We start from the raw sequence: 22585 nt of genomic DNA, 5'->3' as shown, positions 1-22585 counted from the left end.
TGGTTGGCCCTCATTAGGAGATGATGCTGGGACTTTACCTCTTAGTGGTTGGTCTGCATATTTTCTCATCTGTGCACAATATACAACAATAGAGGGCAGGCTTTATAAAATTGTACAGACTGTAAACCAGTCTACAGAATGTCTTCTCTTATATTGTATTCACAAAATATACATTTTATTAGTCTTCAGTTGCCATATACAATAATGTACGCTTCAAAATAACTTTGTGACATAAAATATTGTTGATGAAAAGAGTTGAATCTAAGTTTTTATTGAACTCTTACAATCATCATTTGAACATTTGCAATACTATATTATAAACTTCATTTCGAAAGTGAGTTTTTATAATCAATTCATGATATATACTCTTGTATATAACTTTGTATAATTTATTTAATCATATAAGACAATCAACACATTGAGGGTTAAGAACCAGAAAGCTTTACCCAGGGGTGTGATTCAAAGCTTGTGAAATATCCTGATAGTAGAAAATTCTGAAAAACAGTGTGAAATTGGGCTAAAATAATACACCAAAACGGGCTGAAAATCAATAAAATTTTGCAAATTTTGGCCACAAGAAATCCTGAGATCAGGAGCAATTCTAAAGAATAACCACCCTGTTTAACTCACAATGACCTACTCCCACAAAATGATCATTAATCCACCAGGGCACTATATACAGTACATTAAACGTGACAAAATTCAATAGAAAACAAAAGAAATTCTGGAGGAAATATTGGCAAAGGAAGGAGCCATTCCAACATGTTTGGTATGATTTTAAAGGGGTATACAAGAAGGATTTCAAATCTAGAATATCTCAGAAAACTATTTTGTCAACTTTATACTCATTTTGTGAAAACAGGTAATTGTGAGTTAAGGCTTTCTGGTTATCAACCCTCAATATATTCTTCCCATAACTAGCCAAAGAGCTTGTTTTTGTTTAGTTTATGTAATTTTAATGAACCCTGGGCCTGTTTGATGAGTTTTAATCACTGATTATCACCTAGGGGTACTCAAGTTTGGTTTGTGTAGGGAAGTGCCGCTGAGAATTTGAATGTGGACCCATCCATATATTAATTTTTACACCAAAAGTCAAAACTTTCAGCCAAATTTAATGCAAATTGCCAAAGAGGGTGGCAAATTGGGCTATTTATTCGAAAGCTTTCACCTTTAAGGCCAAAAAAAGGTTTGCTTGTCCTTACCTGACCAACCCAAATCTGGAAAATCTGGAAAATGAATACCGACCCAAATTTTGGAAATTCCAGAAAAAGTTTGTTTTAAACAGGAAGATTGGAATATCATCTTTCCCATGGAAAGATCTGACATCAGGCCAGACTATGGCCAGATGGTAACATGAGTAGGTTTATTAAATCTTGAAAGCATAGACAGTCTTGCAAATACAGGCTATCCAATAAGCCATGAATGAGTAGGACTACAACTGGTATATCTAATGGTCAGTTTATACTCTTATTTCCTCACTGTTATTTTTATGTGTGGCTTAAGTTCAGAAATGTTGACATCCTGAAAAGTTTTTAAACTTAGTAAGTGATAAAGTAGAGAAATTCACACCTATTTTAACCTTTTTTTGTTTGTTTTGTTATTAGGCACACACATGTTTTGACCAGATGACCAAAAATAAATTATTAAAAACAGTTAAATCCTGTCTTCAAGAGTGTAAAGACATGCAAACATTTTTTCTTGGCCTTAAGACTATACAGTAACATAAATTGCAAATATCATCACTTTACCCTTGCCAATACCTCAATATTATATCCATGCATTCTGTATAAAACCAGCTACTATTATGTGCTATTTATTTTTTATGTACGGGTAGTTTATTTTGTACTAGCCGCCTTTTAATTTGTGCCAAAGATATTAAAAGCTGTATATAAAATGTCCAGATCTGGTTCAGAATTGGGCCAATTCCAGTTGAAATCCATACGTCTTCTAACAGTAGCGTAGCCAGTGTGGGGCCGGGGGAGGGGGGTGACCCCCCGCTCATCAGTGCCGTCGGTTCATCTTAGGCTGTCGGTAGAGCGACCGGCCTTGGCTAAAAACATTGGGGGGGGTCAACAATATCTAATTTTGTGTGTACATGTTGAAGAAACAAAGAACATGTCGCTCAAATACTAGTACTTGGATATGACTCTTCCTTTTTGGCATTTTATGTTAGCACATTGATGAAGGATATTGATATACAAACGTAAAAACGCTGTGAAATTCTTTTTGAACATTTTGTCCTAAGCTCCCCTCTTCACTTTTTAGATTTTCAAGGACCGTACTGGCCAAAAAAATTGGGGTCAAAAATTCACAACGTCCTTTGGCAAAAACAAATTTTTGTCGGTACATTTACAAGTTGTGCCCCCCCCCCCCACCCATTCCGAAAACCTGGCTACGCCACTGCCTCCGATGGAAGACATGACCTGGGGTGTAAATTTCAAATGGAGTCACCCATGGAATCACCCATTTACGTAATCCCATTTCAAATTCACACTAGCTGTGTGGAAGATTAAGGTCATGTCTTCCGGGGTATGCATCTAACTGGAACAGCCCATTTTCATTTAAAGGTGGGCGATCCAATTCTTTTTACCTCATCACCCAAACATTTTTATTAAAGCTTTGAGTTAAAGTGCACCATTGGTTGGAATTCTAGAAGCAATTATGTGACCCATAGAAGATAGTACATGGCTATTGGGGTGGTGTACCACCAAACTACCATGTTTTTGTCTATGCCGCATACATGCAACATTATGTCAAGCTTTAAATTTCAATGGAGTTATGAAAAAGTACAAGCTTTCACCTGATATCAAAAATTGATGGGGTAAACTGAGGCTGTCAATCTGGTCACTCACCTTTAAACATAACCAAACCTGGTCTAATTAAGGCCAGTATGCATAAATTTTTTTATCAGCAATGGAAGGAAGCCTTGCATAACTGAATTGTTACACCTATATGTTTTAGGCCAAAAAAAAAAAAAAGGTTTGTCTCAAAGCTGACGAGAAATTTAAAAACAAATGCGAAATGCGATTTTTTTTTTTTTTTTTTTTTTTTTTATTCCGACTTTTTTTTCATGGTATTTTGTAGGCCCCGAAAAATGGCACAAGAAGCTTTAAAAACGCCCGAAAATACGAAAATAATTTAAAAAAAATAAATAAATAAATATTGCCTACCTGGCCCTCTGTTGATCAGATTAGGTCAGTTTAGATTGTCATGTAATTTGTGAACAACTCACTGAACTGCCGGCCCGGCGTGAGTCAAAGAAAAAGTGACAAAAATTTGACCATGAATTATGTTTTATAGTCAAAATATTCCACTAATTCGATTAATATACTGATATTTGGCCTAAACTTATTTGAAATGAAATGTCAGTTTTTATTGAGTTTTTACACTTGCATGTGGTTGCAATGCTGTTGAATTCTGCACTTTGGCGATGTTGGAACTGCATTTTATTGAATTCGGCGAACTTTTATGGCATAAAGCAACATTTTTATAGTAAGTGCACTGCTTGGAAACTTTCTTAAAAAGCGAGATAGTTGGTTTAGAATCACGGCGAGAAAATTTTGAGAAAAAAGTCTGATTTTCGCCGATTTTTTCTGGAAAAAACTATAAAAAATTTTTTTGAAATAAAAAATTTCCGCATTTGTTTTTTGTCAAATCGTGGGATTTTACAAATGCGGCGTCAGCTTTGAGATCTAACCTTTTTTTTTTTTTGGCCTTATCACTTACTTCCAAACAGTAACATAGTCAGTATCAAGTTGGGTAATACTTCCTTTCCAGAAATCATAACATCTGGTACGAATATACCATAGGGGATACTTAGCTCTCTGTTTAGTATGTAAGTATATCCATTCATGTGTGCCGCAGCCTGCGTATGAATGAAGATTGCCCCCCGACAAAAAATTAAAGAAAAAATTGCCCCTCTGACAAAAAAATGAAAGAGAAAATCTGAAGGGCAAAGAAAATGAAAAGGGGCAAGGAGCCCCTTTTCCATCAAAAATTACCCCGATCATGGGCCAAAATAGTGTAAAATAACTTTTTTTTAAGAAGCCATTTTCATCCGATCATTGGCAAAATAGTGTCCAATGCAACATCCCAATAAAGCCTTTTTTTGCAAGCTCAAAGACATGTACACAGTCTCTCTAAAAATCAAAATCGGTATATGTATTGCCTGATGCAACTGCAAGTTTTTTCAGCTGTGCCCCTGAAATTTTATTTTGCCCCCCGACCAATAAAGCTGGCTACGCCCCTGAACAAAATACCCTGAATTCAAGCAAAAGCCAGAAAATTCTCATGCCTGAAAAGGTAGTAGTGCCCATGGGGTTAGGACATTGATGTATTCTCATGACAATTTATTCTCTACATCATCATTTTGCTTCAACAAGCAATTATAGCTTTGGAATGTATTAAGCATATGTATCACTTTTTGACTGCTCAGTGCCAGAAGTGGGTAAGTGCAATAGCCGCCCTGTGTGCATTTGGCAATTTACACACAGTATATTGTACTCATCTACACATGGCAGCTTCATATGACATGGCAGCTATTGCTTCTAACCCACTTCTGGAACTGAGCAGTCGTTTTGACCAATTAGAGGAGATGTATGTCCATCATCTCTATACTTTGTCTCACCTCAAGTTTGGTAGTGACATAGGTGCATATTTTGTTGGTCGCAGTATCAAATTGTGTGCGTTAACCTAACCCTGAAGAGCATAATGTCTATGCAAGGGCGGTTTGTCTGTACTCTTGCAGAGCAATCGCATAAAAACACCGACATCACTACTGAACTTGAAGTGAAATGAAGTGTAGCAGTCAACAATGGACCAAAATAAGTATTCTTAATAGTACTGTATATTTTATAACATAAAATGTAACTTTATACATAAAATTGAAAAAAAAAAAAGAAAACCGTATTAAGTTACTTCAGTCTTCATATACTCTCTGTAAGTACAATGTACAATGTATAAGTTTCAGAAATAAAACAGAGCATTATGATAAAAACGTAAAATTTGTCCAAATGATTTTTTTCCATTTTTAAATTTTTATATCTTCAAGCTATATAAAAAACATTACCTGGACCGGCGTATGAACATTCAACACATAGGCAGATTCCAAGTTCTCCAACAAAACCACAACAAAAATATTACGGTTAAATACCTGCAAATTTATAAATTTTTGCATTTTGTCAGTTAATAAGTAGCAATGAATTTCTGGATTTGTGAAATTAATTCCTCGCAAAAATGACGACCACTGGTTAGCTCTGGTTAATCACAAAAAAAGTACTTGTAAAAATAATTAGCTTTTAGCCCGCACTCTCCATACATCACGTTTGCGTATCCTCTGAGTTGGTTCCAATTTTGCTGCCAGTTTTATCATCTGTTCCTGCCTCTCCTCCTGCATCATCTTCATCACTGTCGGAGGATACAACCGGGGTTGACGCAACAGGTGTGGCGTAATCTTCTTCCTCTATATCTTCTGCATCACTTTGTACTTCAATGGGACCGGTAATCTCTGGTACGTAATCAACTGTGATATGAAAAACACATCAAATTCCAAAACTTATTTAATGAAGCATTTTTTTGTCACAAGTAGTTGGGTCAGGGTTTCCACAGATTTTAACCCAACAGGCACTACCGGTTGAATTATCGGCTCTAAGAACTATTTTGATTGGTTACAAAGAGGGCTATATCATGTATTGAGCCAATCAGAGATATGGTAAGAAAAGAGAACTATTTTGATTGGTTATATAACATATTGAGCCAATCATGGATATGGTAAGATAAGTAAAAGCTGAAGGAGGTCTAAATCTAAATTGATTGGTTTCCTAGATGATAATATCATGTAATTAACCAATCAGTAACAATGTAAGAAAGACTGTAGTTCTCAGGAGGATAACATTCCAAAACTTTTCAATGACTATATCAAACACCTTATGAAGCTCAGGCAAACTGACATATAATAAATTGAGAGAGAGAAAAATCAGGACTCAGCGGGGTATTGAACCTCAGTCCTCATGATTACCGGTCGAGAGTTATACCACTGGACTAACAAATTTCACAGTTGATATCTGGGTAATCTCACCTAGTCAGGATTGTAAACTATATGAATCGGTCTGCAGATACACTTTCTCTCTCTCTCTCTCTCTCTTTTATTCTTACTATCTCTTTGTAGAAAAGTCAACAACTTTTATACAACTTTTGGAAGTTTAATGACCAAATTAAACATTCTCCAACTTTTCCATGACCTTTAAAATCCCACCACTTTTCCAGACTCGGACTCTGTGGGAGGTAGGAAGGTTTCAACCCACATGACTGGAACAGCTTTTAAAACCCTGTTACTACAGATTTCCATTGTAAAAACATTTTTGTGAAGAAGATAATCATGAACAAGCTATAGTGTGTCTCGTCTCAGGTTGAGAGTAACACCATGTTGGATTTCATAGTGGCAGATTAAAATCAGAATGTTTACATGGTTACGTCACCAATGTACAGACAAAATGCCCTTTCTAAGTGCGTGTACATGCCCCGCGGGATTAGGTTAGCATGCACAATTCAAATCTGCCATTCGTTACTCTCAACTTGAGATGAAACAGACTATAGTAACTGTCAACATCACTTTTTTTATCAGAGGACATTATGCACATCGTCGCTGGGCAGGAAAAACCTCCTATGTACTTGTGGCCCTTGAATATGTTTAAAACAAAACTACCAAGTGGTTATATAAGAGGTTTTGCTTTAATCATGTTCAGGGGCCAATGTCACATAGGATGTTTTTCCTGCCCAATGACAATATGTGAAAATGTCTGTGGTGACTTACCGCCCATAATACCACTCTCATCTCCAGCAGAACTTTCATCTGACAAAATACTGCTCAGCTTCCTCTCCCCACCTGGCAACCCCACTTCATCCTCATCTTCTCCTGTAACCACCTGCCTTGCATCCTCATCAGGTAATATCAGGGTCACCTTTTCTTTGGTAGTTTCCTCTTCTTCCACCTGCACCTCTTTTGTTTCCTCCTCCTCCTCCACCTGCTCTTCCTCCTCCTCCTCTCCATCATCTATGGTGTCCTTGAGGTCTTCTTCTGTACCTAGGAAGTCATCCAAGGCTTCCTGGTCACCTTGATCTACAGAGAGATCAAACTCTTCTAGAGAGCTGACTGATTTCTCTACTGGCTCTGCAATGGGACCTACAATGAAATATCATTTGGATATTGTTATTATCAGAATCACTGCTTTTATATTAATGGGGCTTGGCACAGTAAAGTTAGAACATTAAGAGTCGAGATGCAAAATGCAATAAATGCCAATTGGGATATTTATATTGTTTATTGCATTCTGCATAGCAACTCATACCCTGTCCATTGTGTATGGGATATATCATGCATTGCAGCGAAATGAACGCAACAGGACATGTGTGCACAAAGTAGTCAATGCTGATACTCCAAATTACCTCAATGATTGGCAAATGGCAAATTTTGAAAAAATGCTTGCCCTTCCCTCAGTATATGCCAAATTGTTGCCAAATATGCAAATCTTGAATAGTCTACAAATACAATGCAGCATCATACAATATAGCAATCAATTTAGGGATGAAATCAAAACTAGACCAGCCGTTGACTGCCGGTTCCGTCCGGTTACCATTGTTTAGAACAATAGCAACCGGATGGAACCGCCGGTCAACCGTTGATTTCATCCTTTAGTATATTCAAACGTTTGCACACTGTTTTCCATAGCCTTCCTACAGTATTTAATTTAAAAGTTATGAATGTGTGCCAAAAATATCTTGCCCCCTCTTTCAACATACCAAAAATGTATAGCCCCCCTTTTGACCAGCCAAAAATCCTTGATCAGATAATTATAGCACAGCCCCTAATGTATATATAAAGGAAGAAGGATATAATCTGAATACCTTCCTGGAGTCAGTAATTTGGATATTATTTTATACCTCAAAATGTAGTGATGAGAAGAATATAAAAATATATATTTTCAGAAAGGAAATGATGCAAGGAATCCAACTAGCATAACAGATTTGTGCAAAAATTAACCGTTTTTGAGAAAATCTCTCAAAATGGCCCCTTTAAAATTTGATTTTACTTTACTGACTCGAGGAAGGTATACGGACTATCTATTAGATGTCCTTCCTAGTAAGCAACTTACGTTCCATCTTGCCGTGAGTTCTATAGTGGTCCATATCAGCACTGAAGACATCTTCAAAGGCTTTCTGTCTCTCCTTTAGCTTGGCATCTTCTTTTCTTTCAATTTCACTAAATTTTTGGTTGTATTCTTCTTGTAAATGTGCTGTAATTATTATAATGAACAAAAGAAAATTTTTCTTGAAAAATAATTATTATAATTGTGGTTAGTGGCAGTGCCACAGGGCAGGGACTGGAAGGGAAAAAGAGATCTAGCCCCGTACCCCATCAAAAATTTACAATTGTGAAAATGTTGTGGAAATTTCATGCTTTTTAAATTACCACCCCCCCCCCTGAAATTCACTTTTCTGCCAAAATTGAAAATTGATTGAAATTGGGACCATACATGCTATATGTAGTAGGACCAGTGCAGTAATTTTGAAAACACCTGGACACTTTAGGCAGCACAAAGATAACAAGAACAGTAAATGATACAATCATTTAATTTCTCGCTTCTGTGCTTACTGCCATCCTGGTATCCATGACTCTGTATAGTTAAAGCTGCATATTAATATTGGCGAGTGCTTTATTTCCCAATTGATAAACTCTCTGATCATACCAAGTAATTACCTTTTTGTATATCCTCTTCTTTCCTGCAACAAGAGAAAAACAAATGTGATTACAATTACATAGGAGGAGACAACATAGTAAATTTACATTTATTTACATACATACAATGTACAAAAAAAACATACAATAACAAACTATATATACAACCACCAGTATCTTTGAATATTAAAGGGCACAGTAGGCCATATCCGAATTAATGCTAGCAGTACAAGTTTTAATACTAGTTTTGGTGTTGAAATAGCAGCATCGATTTTCAAATTTTTTTATCAAAACAAATGTATTTATAAAACTAACCAAAATAGGAGCTTAAATGAAAATTTAATCCTTAATTAATAATACAGGGATGATATAAAAAAGTGAAAAATATTGTCACGTGGGGTAAAAAATGCCACATAAATATGTTGATTTTTACATGCTTTACATCGAGAAGTTACTTGGTGGTCTGTACCCTGCTAAAACAAGCAAGTAATGTTAGTGAAAGAGAGCCATCACTTGACTGGTTTCCTTTTTGAAGTATAGCGAGGGCAGTATAATGTACTTAATCTGGGTAAAACTTGGCAATTGTGTCTATACCATATGGTTAAATTTCATCACATGTATGCCCTCTTAATTAATTAAGTCCAGTTTTTTTACATGTCCATAATACTTGGTCACATACCAATAAGCATGTGATATAGTTGTAAATGGGTGTAATTATTAGCAAATCATGTTTAATCAATGAATGATGAAGTAAAACGGGATGTGTGTGGGTGACAGGAAACTTGGATTCAACTTTACATCAGCTTTATGGGTTAGGGGTTTAGCCTCAGAGAATCTTTTTTCATATGCGACATGATATAATTCACTCAGACAAAATCCTCACATCCCTGGCATTCAAAGTTAGGAACTTTTTATGTTCAATTTTCTGATGCATTTATTTTTTTGTTTGCCTATATTTTAATTTCATTATTTCTGACTTTTTTGGTCTGATTTCATCAGATCATGTCACATATATGGCATGCCTAATCTATTTTACTCTTAATTTGAACAAGAAATGGGTTTCCAAAACAGTAATGGCAATAAAAACAATGTCAAACAGGGGTGTGATTCAAAGCTTGTTAAATATCCTGAAAGTATAGAAAATCCTGAAAAACTGTGAAATTGGGTTAAAATTCCCTAACATGAGCTGAAAATCAATACATTTGGGTAAATTTTGACCACAAAAAGTCCTGAAATCAGGAAAAATCCTGAAGAATCACAACCCTGGTCAGAAGTTAAATTATTTTTGAGTTATGGACGCAACAAACTTCTATTAAGTTATGTTATATAATGGACACTATATAATTGTAGAAATTACTGATTCAATTTGCATGTGATTTCAAGCCAAATTGTTGGAAAGTCAAAACATGATATGGCTGATATATGTCATATTTTGCTTGGTATACAGCTCAACTTACCATACTTTTCCTGACCAGACAGTCCATGCCAAAATTGTTACTACACCTTTACATTTCATCGAATCTCTTTTTGATGTCTGTCATTTTGAACATCACACTTGAAAGATGTATGCTATGTAGAAACTTTATTTTGCAATTTCATAATTTGCATATTATTAGCATATTTGCAAGAAAAAACATGAAAATCAATAAATACCTATATTTTTCACAATTTCAATATTTTATTAGAAATTAAGCATGTAGGCCGTTTGTTATGACTTGATGAATGAAGCTGTTAAACAGATTTTGATATTTTTGCTTATTTTTCCTTTTTTGCCCCAAAATGTGTAAAAATCACAATTTTTTTTTTTTTTTTTATTTTCTTTGAATATTTATAAACATTTCTTAATTTAGGTATAATACAGTGCAGAAAAAGATGTCAAAAAATCTGTTAAACAGATTTCCAATAAATTGTTCCATTTTCCATTTTGGGTTAAATACTCAATTTTCATGCGCTGGATATTTGAAACATAAAATGAAAACATGTCCATTGCACTTTTTCCTCGAGATATACTATAATATCAAGGTTACGGATATATTATAATCCCTTCTTATCTTCACTGATCCATCAGATACCTATTGTTATGAATGATCAATGTAAAGGTTCAGAACTGGGCTACTAATGGTCTGTCAAGTATCTATAGTTATTTTCATGACTGTGTCAACTCAAAAATCATGAAAGGTCGAATGTAGGAAAAGTATGATCAGTTGAGCTGTATGGAGCATGAAAAATTATATTTGACAGGCCTACACAATATTACAGAAATAAACAATTTCTTCCAATCCATAGTTGACAGATGTCTGCCATTTCAAATCTACCTTTTCTGTTCTTTGTATTTAGTCAATTCTTCTAGTTGGGTCTTTTTGTTCTTTTGTAGTTCCATCTTATCACACATATCTTCATAGCCAAGTAACATGGACTCCAACTCCTCAAAATCAGCTTCTAATTTACCTGCATATAAGAGAAAAAAACATTCATATTTGTTTGCACAGCAGCAATAATATAAATAAAATACCAGCTACAAAACTTTTCACACACGCATATTTCATTTACTTTAGTATTATGTCTACCTCTTATGTAAGAAATTCTGTATTTATTTTCTTAAACACTTGAAGAAGTTTATAAATATAGAAGAGATAAGAAATTAATGGGTTTTATGAGAAAATACATTTCATCTACCTTTGATTATTAATATCATTTCCTCTTCTGTAAGAAATTATCTAATATTTATTGTCAAATCAAAATACCATTTTCTTTAAACACTTGAAGTAACACAATGTCAAGAATCTCAAACAGAAAACTTTACTGTCATTAGAAGATGATAAGACATAGATATTAAGTAATTATAATTATAAGTTGAGATAATACATTTCATTTACCATAATATCATTACCACCTTTTTATAAGAAATCCTTTATTTGTTATAAAATCAAAATCCCATTATCTTTAAACACTTGGAAGTAACACAATGTCAACAATCTCAAACAGAAAACTTTTACTGTCATTAGAAGATAAGACATAGATTAAGAAATTATAAGTTATGAGATAATTATAGGTTAATGAACGCGTATTACTTGTTGGAAGAGAAATTAGACAAAATATATGCATCGTTGATGATGTTGATGCGCCTAATGCATGAGCCCCGAAGGGGAGTGCATTAGACGATCAACATCTGGCGCATACACAAGAAGAAAAATCATGTGATATTTGCTGTTTTTATAACAAAATTATCACTAAAAATATTAGAAAATAGAACCAAATATAAATGCATCAACCCGCCCGAAAAATGAATCAAGTCTACGTGCGCGAAAACACTGCGCGTAGTACGCGGAGTGCAATTAGACACAATCAATGCATGGTTTGGATTTTTCTAACGCTTGCTCTGATTGGTTCTCGCTATCTTAGAGTGTATGAACACATTTCATTTACCGTAACATTGTGGGGTTTTTTTAGGTGTTTTTGAGGCAAACTATTAAATTAAGATGGTCTTACCACCTTTTATAAGAAATCCTCCATTTATTATAAAATCAAATCCCATGATCTTTAAACACCTGAAGTATCGTGATGTCAACAATCTCTAACAGAAAACTTTACTGACATGATTCCTTTCAGCTCCTTCTTGTCACAGGGGATATAAATGTAAAAACCACTCCACTTGTCTAATGGTTGTTTATTTGCCTGTATTTCTGCATTAAATCCATTATAGTTAAAGTCAAAGTAAGGTGATCCATTAGGCTGTTCCACTTGATATCCATACACCCCCTGTGGAAGACATGACCTTAATCTCACACAGAGGGGGTGTATATTTCAAATAGAGTCACCCATTCAGGTAACCCCATTTGAAATTCACACTCCCTGTGTGGAAGATACTAAGGTCATGACTCATGTCTACCATACAGGGTGTTTGTATTTCAATTGTAATAGCCCATTAGACAAAAATAAGTAGTGTGTCGCAAAATTTGTGAAGATTTTGAAATCACTGAATGCATAATGCCTTTTCTCCCTTTTTTCCAGACTCAAATTCAGTCAACAATAAGTTTAAGATGCTCAAAACTTGCCAAACTTAAGTTACATTCCTATACACAGAATTAAATATTTCCACTAATTGAAAGTGTTAATGACACAATTCTTCCAACAAAATACTTTTAAACTTATTTTTACTGATATTTTTGTAAATTAAATTGTCTAATTTCTCCAAGACACATGCACACTGCTAAATGTACATTATTTCCAGAAACATCCCAAACAAGTATATGGAGTTACCTGTATTTGTAAACAATTGTTTAAGTAAATATGTTAGTGATAGGTAGTGTAACCTTGACCGAAGTGACACACAAATTAAGTATTCACAAGTGGAATTTAACAAAAAAGGAATGTCAAAATAAATAGATAGTGATTCATTTTTCTTGTAAGGTGACAAAAAAAACCCTGCGGAAAAAACAAACAAACCCTGTTCAAGTAGGATCCATTGGTCGCTCAGGCATTTTTTCTCTGGAGGCTAAAATTACCCTAAAATCTCCCAAAAATCTAAAGAACCTGAAAACATTTGCAAACATATTTTCTAAAAATGATCAGCCAAACTTAATAAATTTTGGCCAAAAAAACGGCTGATTTTACATGATTTTTGCAAAATAAAAAAACTAAAAAAATTAAATTCTGGGTCGGTCGGACTTGTAACAGGCTTTTTTTCGTCGCCTAATGGCATCCCATTTGTTGGCACAAATATCGGCCATCAAAAGGCGACATATAACCATTAGAGATAATGGGTTTTTCTGCCCACATCTAGACCAGTTGCTGTTGATGCTATGCTTCTGTCAAAATTCACTCATTTACTCATTCTTTTTCTTATTTATATGAAAATTAGGGCCAGGAATATAGTTTGCCATTTGTGTGCTGCCACAGCACAGGTGCATGTAAAATGCAGGTATATGCATACTTCATTTCACCTTGTACAGTCCAGTAGAAAACAGAATTGACTAGAAACAAGAAATATTGTTCTTTCTTCTTGTAAACATACACAAAATTAGTCTTTTGTTGTTTGATAACCAGTCCGTCTGGACACACACTTGGGCCCTGATGGGACCAGGCCCATCAAATTGCTCAAGCCATGCTTAAAATCCTATATATGCATGCTGGCCTGTACAGAGGGACAAGAAAGAAACATAATTGAAGAAAAAGAGTAAGGAAAAGAAAGGCCATGTACCAACCAAGTGAACAAATTTGCTTTTACGTAGCCTTGGTCAAAAAATAAGAAATTAGAAATTCTTATTCCATGGGGCAATACATAGGCTGTAGATGTCAACACTTCATTGAGGGATTAGACGGCTTTATTCCATAACCTGTATAATCCCTGTCTGTATACTCCCTGTCTGTATAATCCCTGCCTGTATAATCCCTGTCTGTATAATCCCTGCTTTGATACTACTAGGCTACCTCTGAGTTATTTACAGGAAGGTTATACCACAACTATTGATATCATTTGAAAAATAAGTTAATCTTTTCCTGAATATCAACATGGTAAGGCCTTCTTAAAGGTGGGTAACCTGATTGAAAATCTCATCCCCCACTTTACCTCATCAAAATGCTGATTTTGGTATTTTTGGTATTTTCTCACAAACATATTGAAATTTGGCATTCCAAATCAGTGTATTTCCGAAAAAATCATCAAAAAACTGCCGAATTAGTCTCAAATATGGTATACCATATATTTGTGACTAATTAGGCAGTTTTTTGATGATATCTTGGGAAATACACTGAGTTGTTTAATATGTTTATGAGAAAAATAGGGTCTTTCATTTGAAATCAATATATGACATGATCATGATGATTATCATTAATAAAAACACTGTAGAATACCAATATCACCCTATATAAATGTCGGTAATACCATTAGGAATTAGTCACATTTACAAAAAACATTTTCATTTTCTTTTTGCATGAGTGCTTGAAAGGGATGACATTTTATGTTATACGTAAGTTTTAAAGAATTTGATTTTCCAAATATATCAGGTCACCTTCCTTTAATTTAATAATTTGTAAGCCGTTACCAAGGTGAAAACCTAATACGGAATGTGTATTTTTTTTCAGGATTTTCTTTTTACTTTAATGTTTTTATCTGTCAGATGAGCTTTTGACAAGAATAGATCACCTTTTATCTCTTTCACTGTGATGTAGTCAAGATGAAGACTTTTATTGAGATTTACAATTTAGGCTATTTTCACGTCTGATGATGTCGATGTCAGACGTGAAAAATAAAGCAAGAAAAAAATTAAATTTACTCAATCCAGCGGGAATAACGCGCAAAACGCAAGCCATTTTAGAAAGCGGGGGCTTTGAGACAAACTATTAAATTAAGATGGCCTATATAATGAAGTTTCAATAAACACTACTTACTTATGGCAACAGTAATGTTTTGTATTTGTTCCACCATCTTGGGAAGATCTTGGACCTGACGTTGAAACTGAAGCAGTGGTTCCGCCCGTCTCTCATAGTTAAGGAAGACATCTTGTACTTTGTTATCAATAACCTGCACACAGAAAGAACATGATAAATAAAAATAAACAAAAAACTTCAGTTAAGCTTAAATTCAACATTGAGTACAAAATTACTGAGAAAAATGGCAACCAAGATGTCAGAGCTACTCCTGACGAAAGCTTGACAGTTCTAAACTTGTCCGACGGCGAGCCCACTAAAAACTTACTAATTGTTATGAACTCCCATCGTAAAAGCCTATCCCACAACTTGGCAAGCACTTAAAAAAAAATCTTTCGACATTTAGACCTTTTGTGCAGCGCCTTGAGACCCTTTGTTTTGTGCGCTTTATAAATGTCCTTACTATCTTAATACTAAAAATGGCGTGTCCGTCCGTCCCGTGACATCGCGTTCGCGTCCGTGCGGTTCACGTTCACGCGGTGCACTATCGCATGCTCGCGGTGTGCTATCGCGGAGTATCAACGGGAGTGTGCACGGAGTACAGTGCGCGCATCGGAAAAGCATTACATTGTGACTAACATCTCATGTAATTATAGGCCTTATTTTCAACACAAATTTCAATACCGTGCACACACCACTGCATATAGGCCTATTTCAGCAGAACATGACTATTTCCGGAATCCTCCAGAATGGTTAACATAAAAATTATCCGTTGTGGTAAGGCCTATAACCGTTTTTTGCGTTCACGTTTCTCGCGATTGATTTCATTACTTTAGTAACGGTCTATATCCACGTCCAGATACTAATTTCGGTTTTTCAAAATGTGGTAACAGGGCAGGGCTTGGAAGAGGCGAATGATGGGTTTCCAGATTATGGGTAGGCTTACCGAACTACCGAAGTAAGCATCACACCTATAAAACAAACAGAGTTGATTAAGTTGTGTCAAGTTGGGTCTTGATCATTGAGAGACGCATTTCATAGTAGTTTAAAAAGTCAGGGCAGGTAGGTATGGGTAACGGGTTTGGGTAATTAGAAATAGGCCTATCACGAGAAGCGCCCGACCGAGAACCGCTAAATCTAGTTATTATTATTTTATTATTATTGGTAAAATTTGATTGCTGCTTTTTCTTTCAGGTAACTTTTTTATTATGTTTATAACATGGCTAGCTTGTTTGTTTGAGTGTGTGAGTGAGGTGAGCGAATGAGTCATTTTTCTTTCTGGTCTTTTGTTTTTGGTGTTTGTGCCGGTTGTGTGACTGACTCAGTTTTGAATTGTACTTGTTGTATTGGAAGTCAGATGGCAGTGCTTTAATGTCTATCTGCACTTCTCGCATCTTTTCCATCTTTGTCAAGTGAAGTGCTTCTATCTGGCTCCCTACTTCGAAATGATGCATTACTTTTGTCTGCTCGTGTTGTTCTATGTCGTCTTTTCTTAGTAGTCATGTAGAATGCCAATTAGCAGTGTTTTCCCTTTGTTCCTTAAAGTCGTAATGTACGATTTCCTTCAAATTTTAAATTTGTTATTCTATATTCAATAATTGTCGGCAATGGTTTCTGTCCATTTTGAGCTGGTAAAGGTAAACCCTATTGATTATTTTGGGCCTTTAACACACAGTTCTATAGGAGGACATAAAGTCATAATTTCATGAATTTATGACTTTATATCGAACTTTGCTCTGTTGACCTACAAAGTCAACATATTTGGCTGATTCCATTTAGGTACAAGTTTGGACATGTGTAAGCATTACAAATATGTCAAAAAATCAAGTTTGAAACAAATTAACCACTGGCAATTTCATATTATAAGATCATACATTATGGCTTAAATTCTCCCTTATTTATGTTTGGTATACAAAACACTACTGGTTGGCTTTTAACTTTTGATTGGCCTACAACCCATTTCACATGGACTTACGATTTATCTTGATTTAATAGGGGCTTATGTATGGCAAATGAAACAAATGATCGACTGCAAGGCTTTATGATACAGGCCCCTGGTTTATCATGTAATCACTCAGATTGTGTCACAATGGGCTATTCCATATAAAATCCTCACTACCCCTGTGGAAGATTTTGGAAATATCTTCCACAGGGGGAGTATGAATTTCAAATGGAATGAACATGTTAGGAAGCTTCATTTGAAACTCACCCTCCCTCAGTGGTAGATTCAGGTTGAATCTTTCTTGGAGGGTGTATGAAATTCAAATGGAGCTGCCTAATGTGTTCATTCCATTTGAAATTCATACTCCCCCTGTGGAAGATATTTCCATAATCTTCCACAGGGCTAGTGTGGATTTTATATGGAATAGCCCAATACAGCTCCCAAAGTCTTGATTTTTGCAGGGCATGTTAGAAGTACATCATGATCGTGTAAAAATCTGAATTTTGAAAAACATTGATGGCATTCTCCTCTGCAAATGTTACAATATGGCTTTAACAGCTTTTGTCTAACCACATTAGCATTGAACCTATTTGTGCTCTTAGCAATCATAATGTTGCAGGGGACATCAGGTAAAAACACACACAAAATGACCCATACTATCCATGACGACAGAATCTTGATTAAGTAATTGAAGCATAATATTAAATTAATCCATCATGAAGAAATTATGCTGCTCATATCACACACCATATTGTGAGCATCCATACAAATGAGCTTGTCTCATTATTGATGGCATTCAATTTCAATTTCCATAATGTTAACCTGGGTGAACACTCATAGTATAAAGCATACAGGAACTCTAACCAACACAATAATTTCAATTCATTCCCTGGGTATCTAGGTTCATTCTATGAAATGAAAAGCACAGCCTATTCTATATCATATTGAACAAATTTTATCATATTGAATGAATCTTATTCTGTACCATTTTGTGATGTTTTTTTGGGCAAGAACAGGCAGGTTTTGTAAGAACAACCCATCAAATCCATATTTTTAGCCTGTATGCGATGCATACCAGGGGGTCTCAACTTTGGGTGGGGATGTACCGCCGCGCTGAGATTCCGAAAAACTACCAGACTTCAACCAAATTTGACAAAAACATACCCGAAATTATACCAACTTTTGGAACATTTGTGCAAATTTTGCTATTTTGCCACTAACAACCCTCCCCTGGGTGCACACCTCATTTATTGAGTACACAAATAAACCTCCCTTTGAAAACACATACTTAAGGCACAGAAAGATACACAATTTACTTCAATTTAAATATACCAACTGCAATTAATATTTCACTTAGAACATCAAACAATCTCATTTAGTTCATAGTGGAAAGCCCTGGTTAAAACAAGCATGGAATTTAGAGTTGTAGACCCCCGGTAGACCCTTTGCTGACTGCAGGTGGGGCAGGGGTCACTCAACTATAAAACAGCTACCCATGCATGCTCATTATTCAACCCTCAAAACATAATGTTAATACCATATAACTGATGGTAGAATTTGCTACCTGTAAGTGTCTATATGGCCAACAATGGACCCTTAGAGTAAACATCAACCTTGCCAAAAAGGAACCTCTACATGTCGACAAATCTTTATGCTCAAAATCAAATCCTTTTTCGATGTTACTGGCGCTGATCTAGCCCTTGTTTAGTGCAGATGTTAAGGATGCAAGCCGATCAACAACGACCAGATTGATTACCATAAGGTGTACCTCACTACTAGTACCAGTGTGTACCATGCTACTATAGTCTGTCTTATCTCAAGTTGAGAAATCCAACCCCTTTTCGATGTTACTGGTGCTGATCTAGCCCTTGTTTAGTGCAGATGTTAAGGATGCAAGCCGATCAACGACCAGATTGATTACCATAAGGTGTACCTCACTACTAGTACCAGTGTGTACCATGCTACTATAGTCTGTCTCATCTCAAGTTGAGAGTAATGCCATGTTGGATTTCTTAGTGACAGATTCGAATTAATTGCGATAACCTAATCCCGCAGGGCATACACACACACACGTAGAAGGGTAATCTGTCTGTGCGATGGCAACACAACCACATAAACGCACTGATTAGAATCTGCCACTGTGAAATCCAACATGGTGTTACTCTCAACTTGAGACGAGAAACGCTATAGTGAAAGATCCATGCAGGAATTTAGTGTTGTGTGCCCTTGCCATGTCCATATGCTAAGGATACCAAATGCAACCCTATCTTTAATAACTAGTAAAGAGATTTGGTGTTGTGTGCCCTTGACTGACCTAGAACTTGCACTGTTCAGATGTCAATCATGCAAACCTATCCATAACCAGGATGATGATTAAATAAGTGATAACAGTACACCTTACTGCTCTTTTTTAATCTAAAAATTAAGTGGTTATTTTCACTGTATTACAATTCCAAATTTTGTTTTACAAATTTTGTTTACAAACCAACATATCAATATAATTAATTAGGAAGAATCCTGGTGCTAAATTGACACACAATATGAAAATTAATCTAGTAATTAATTGCAAAAGCAGAAATAAAAATAGATCAAAATATGAGCTGCACCAATCTTATTAAGTTGCATGCAACGTGCTAGTGCGGATTGATGTCACCAATCAAGCACATAACAGGCCAAGAGGGTACTGTTAAAGCAGGTCAAACATAATATGTACTGAGTGGTGTGTTCTAAATTAACACGGCATAGAATGCAGGTCAAAGGAAATTTGCAGCACTGTACAGGAGCCCACTGTATGATGTCATAAACCCAACGGCAAAGAGGTGCCCACAACTTGCCTGGCTCCGGCTTAAAAACATCATATTGGATTTCCCTTGCTGTAGAGCCCCAAGAAATAGGAACCATCAAAATTAAATCATTCCCTGCGGGCAAACTAGTTTTGTTTAGCACTGATGATGAGAGCTGAGATGATACCAATATTGTGTTAAAAACAAATGCCACTGGGAACCAGCCACTGTGTCATGTTAAAATCCCCTGAAGGTTTACTTAGACATGCTTAAGATGGATACAAACAAAATAATTACCAACTTTATTCTATTCTGTTTGCCCTTTGATTTGTCAGGATTTACACTGTGTTAAATTACACCGGTTTTCTTTGCTCACATGAAGCTCTAAATCCAAGTTAATTGCGATGTAGCAAAAACAGGGGTCCCAGCGACGACGGAAATTAAATATTGGTGTATTGATGAAGGCTTAATTGAGTATAAAAGGATTCACTAGCAACTATAGGAATCGTTGAGACTGCTTGTAGGTCTATATCACACCAACATAGACACTACACTCAAACATGTATGAAGCATACATTGCACGACTGTGCTTTGCATGAAATTTAAGGCGAGATTAAATATCATTTCAGCTCAAGAGGAACCAATTCATGCATGCCTAGTAACATGGAAAATGAAAATATTGATATTCTTACACTTGGATGATTAAGATAAATATACATAGCATATAACCAATACAAGTAAGAGGGTAATTTTGTTTCACAAGAAAATGATCAAACATTTGACTTCACCACTGTTCACAAGGGATACATGTATCTAATAACAAAGATACGTAGTAGACACATTGCCACTATTCAGTTAAAAGGTTTCATTTTGGCAATTGCATGAAACTACTTAGTCAATATGCTTTTGACACCCATTGAAGACAGCTAAATCATGTTCTGAGGGTGCTACTACTATCTACAGTAAATATTGCATTATTGGCACGCAAGACTTTCCTTGTCATGCAAATAAACAAAACATGTAGGCTCCATGTGTTTGCAGGACAAATGCCTCACCATCCATTATAGAAAAACATGTTGCATAAAACTACTCAAGACAAACGCTGCTGCTATCTACTGAAGATAACAATATTAATATTTTGTGTGTAATAAATTATTCACAGATAATTGTATTCTATTGAAAACCCAAATACTAACATTTTGAATCAACAAGTTTTTTTTGTAGTTGTGATCAACTGAAGTAATCACAACTTTTTGACTGGCTTGATGTAAAATGTTGATGCAATATTCAACAGAATGTTTCATGTAAAAATGTTGCCATTGCTATCTTCAGTAGATAGCACAACACTTTGATTCAAAATTTGAATGTCGATTTTAGTAGAAAGCTAATTTTTTTTCAATTGAACAAATCAAAAAGCCACAAACTCTTCTTTGCATTGAAAGACTTATCAAACTATCTTCTTAGCATTACATGTACTAACATTTTGAATCAACAACTTTATGTACAGTTGTGATCAACAGCTGCAGCACCACTCTTTTACTGGCTTGATGTAAAATGTTGATGTGATAGAATGTTTCATGTAAACAGGTTGCATTTGCTATCTTCAGTAGATAGCACAACCCTTGGACTGTGCTGACAGAGTAGTTTTGTAAAAACAACTGCTATCTTCAATCAAACTTAAAATAGAAAAAGCAATGCTTTGATATTGCTATCTTCAGTAGATAGCACAATACTTGATTGATTCAGATTTTAATATGAAATGTAGATTGTAGTAGAAAGTAACTTTTTTGATTAAACAACTCAAAAGCCATTGAAAGATTTATCTGATTGTCATCATGTAGCATTGCAACAGAGGATACAACAAATATTTTGCAAGGATAAACTTGATTTAAAAATATTTAATTACATTTTACCTTTTATTGGAAACCTGAGAGTATAATATGCTTGTCAATCAACAAAGAAGGTATTTACCTGCCTGTTTTTCAATATACCCCAAACATATGTTCAAAATGTGCATGTGCAGATTTTGTTTCCCTTTTTAATATCAAACCTTTCCGGGTGCATACCACTAATTAAATCTTGCCTTATTGAGACACCACACCTGATGAATATGCAAATATGCTTGGCATGATTGCTTTTTTGTGGTAAATGTGCTGTTGGTGGCTTTCTCAATGTCTGACTACAGAAATTTGAAGAATATTTGTTTCTAAGTTCAGAGGTTCATGAAACCAGATAAAGAATTAGTTAACTGCGGAAAATGGAGCCACATACCTAATCAAAACTTCAGTTTGTTGGGTTGAAAATATCATAATTTATGAAAAATTGATGACTTCAATGCACCAGACAGTTTGAAACTTGTGAAACTTGTGTTTTTCTCCAATGATTGAAGACTAATAGGACACCTATTTACTGGTTTGTGCTCTTGAGATTCATAAGATGTAATGTAAGTAGGTCATCCAACATGATACCTGTGAAGCTATTCATCTGAAATCTGGACAAAGTAATACAACCTTATGAATCAGGGGACAAGGAAGATTTACAGTTAATCTTGGATTGCAGCAAAGATCAAATTAAAAATAGGAATAGGAATACTTAATAAGTATTACTTATAGCAAAATTAATGTGACCTTTTGTATTACTTATCCAACAATGTCATGTATTTCCTAATAATGTCATGGCTTCGAGTGGCGGGTCTAATGAGTTTTTTCAAATTTGTTTACTCAAATTTCACTGCAGTATTGTGAAAGATAACATGTT

At 35.2% G+C, this 22585-nt stretch overlaps 1 protein-coding gene across 1 annotated transcript in view; it reads right to left on the bottom strand.

Annotated features, from left to right (window-relative positions):
• Positions 1-3721: 3721 nt before the first annotated feature.
• LOC140136434 (dysbindin-like) overlaps positions 3722-22585 on the bottom strand; it is a gene marked incomplete at its 5' end in the record, with an annotated part of 85176 nt that continues 66312 nt past the window's right edge. Inside the window, 6 exons of the mRNA XM_072158159.1 lie at positions 3722-5521; positions 6812-7180; positions 8151-8291; positions 8756-8778; positions 11050-11182; positions 15125-15257. Coding sequence (XP_072014260.1) covers positions 5319-5521; positions 6812-7180; positions 8151-8291; positions 8756-8778; positions 11050-11182; positions 15125-15257 — 1002 coding nt within the window. The remainder of the gene's footprint in view (positions 5522-6811; positions 7181-8150; positions 8292-8755; positions 8779-11049; positions 11183-15124; positions 15258-22585) is intronic.

Source organism: Amphiura filiformis, chromosome 16 (genome assembly GCF_039555335.1).
Source record: "Amphiura filiformis chromosome 16, Afil_fr2py, whole genome shotgun sequence".
Taxonomy (NCBI): Eukaryota; Metazoa; Echinodermata; class Ophiuroidea; order Amphilepidida; family Amphiuridae; genus Amphiura; species Amphiura filiformis.
This window is presented reverse-complemented; position numbering and strand designations above follow the sequence as displayed.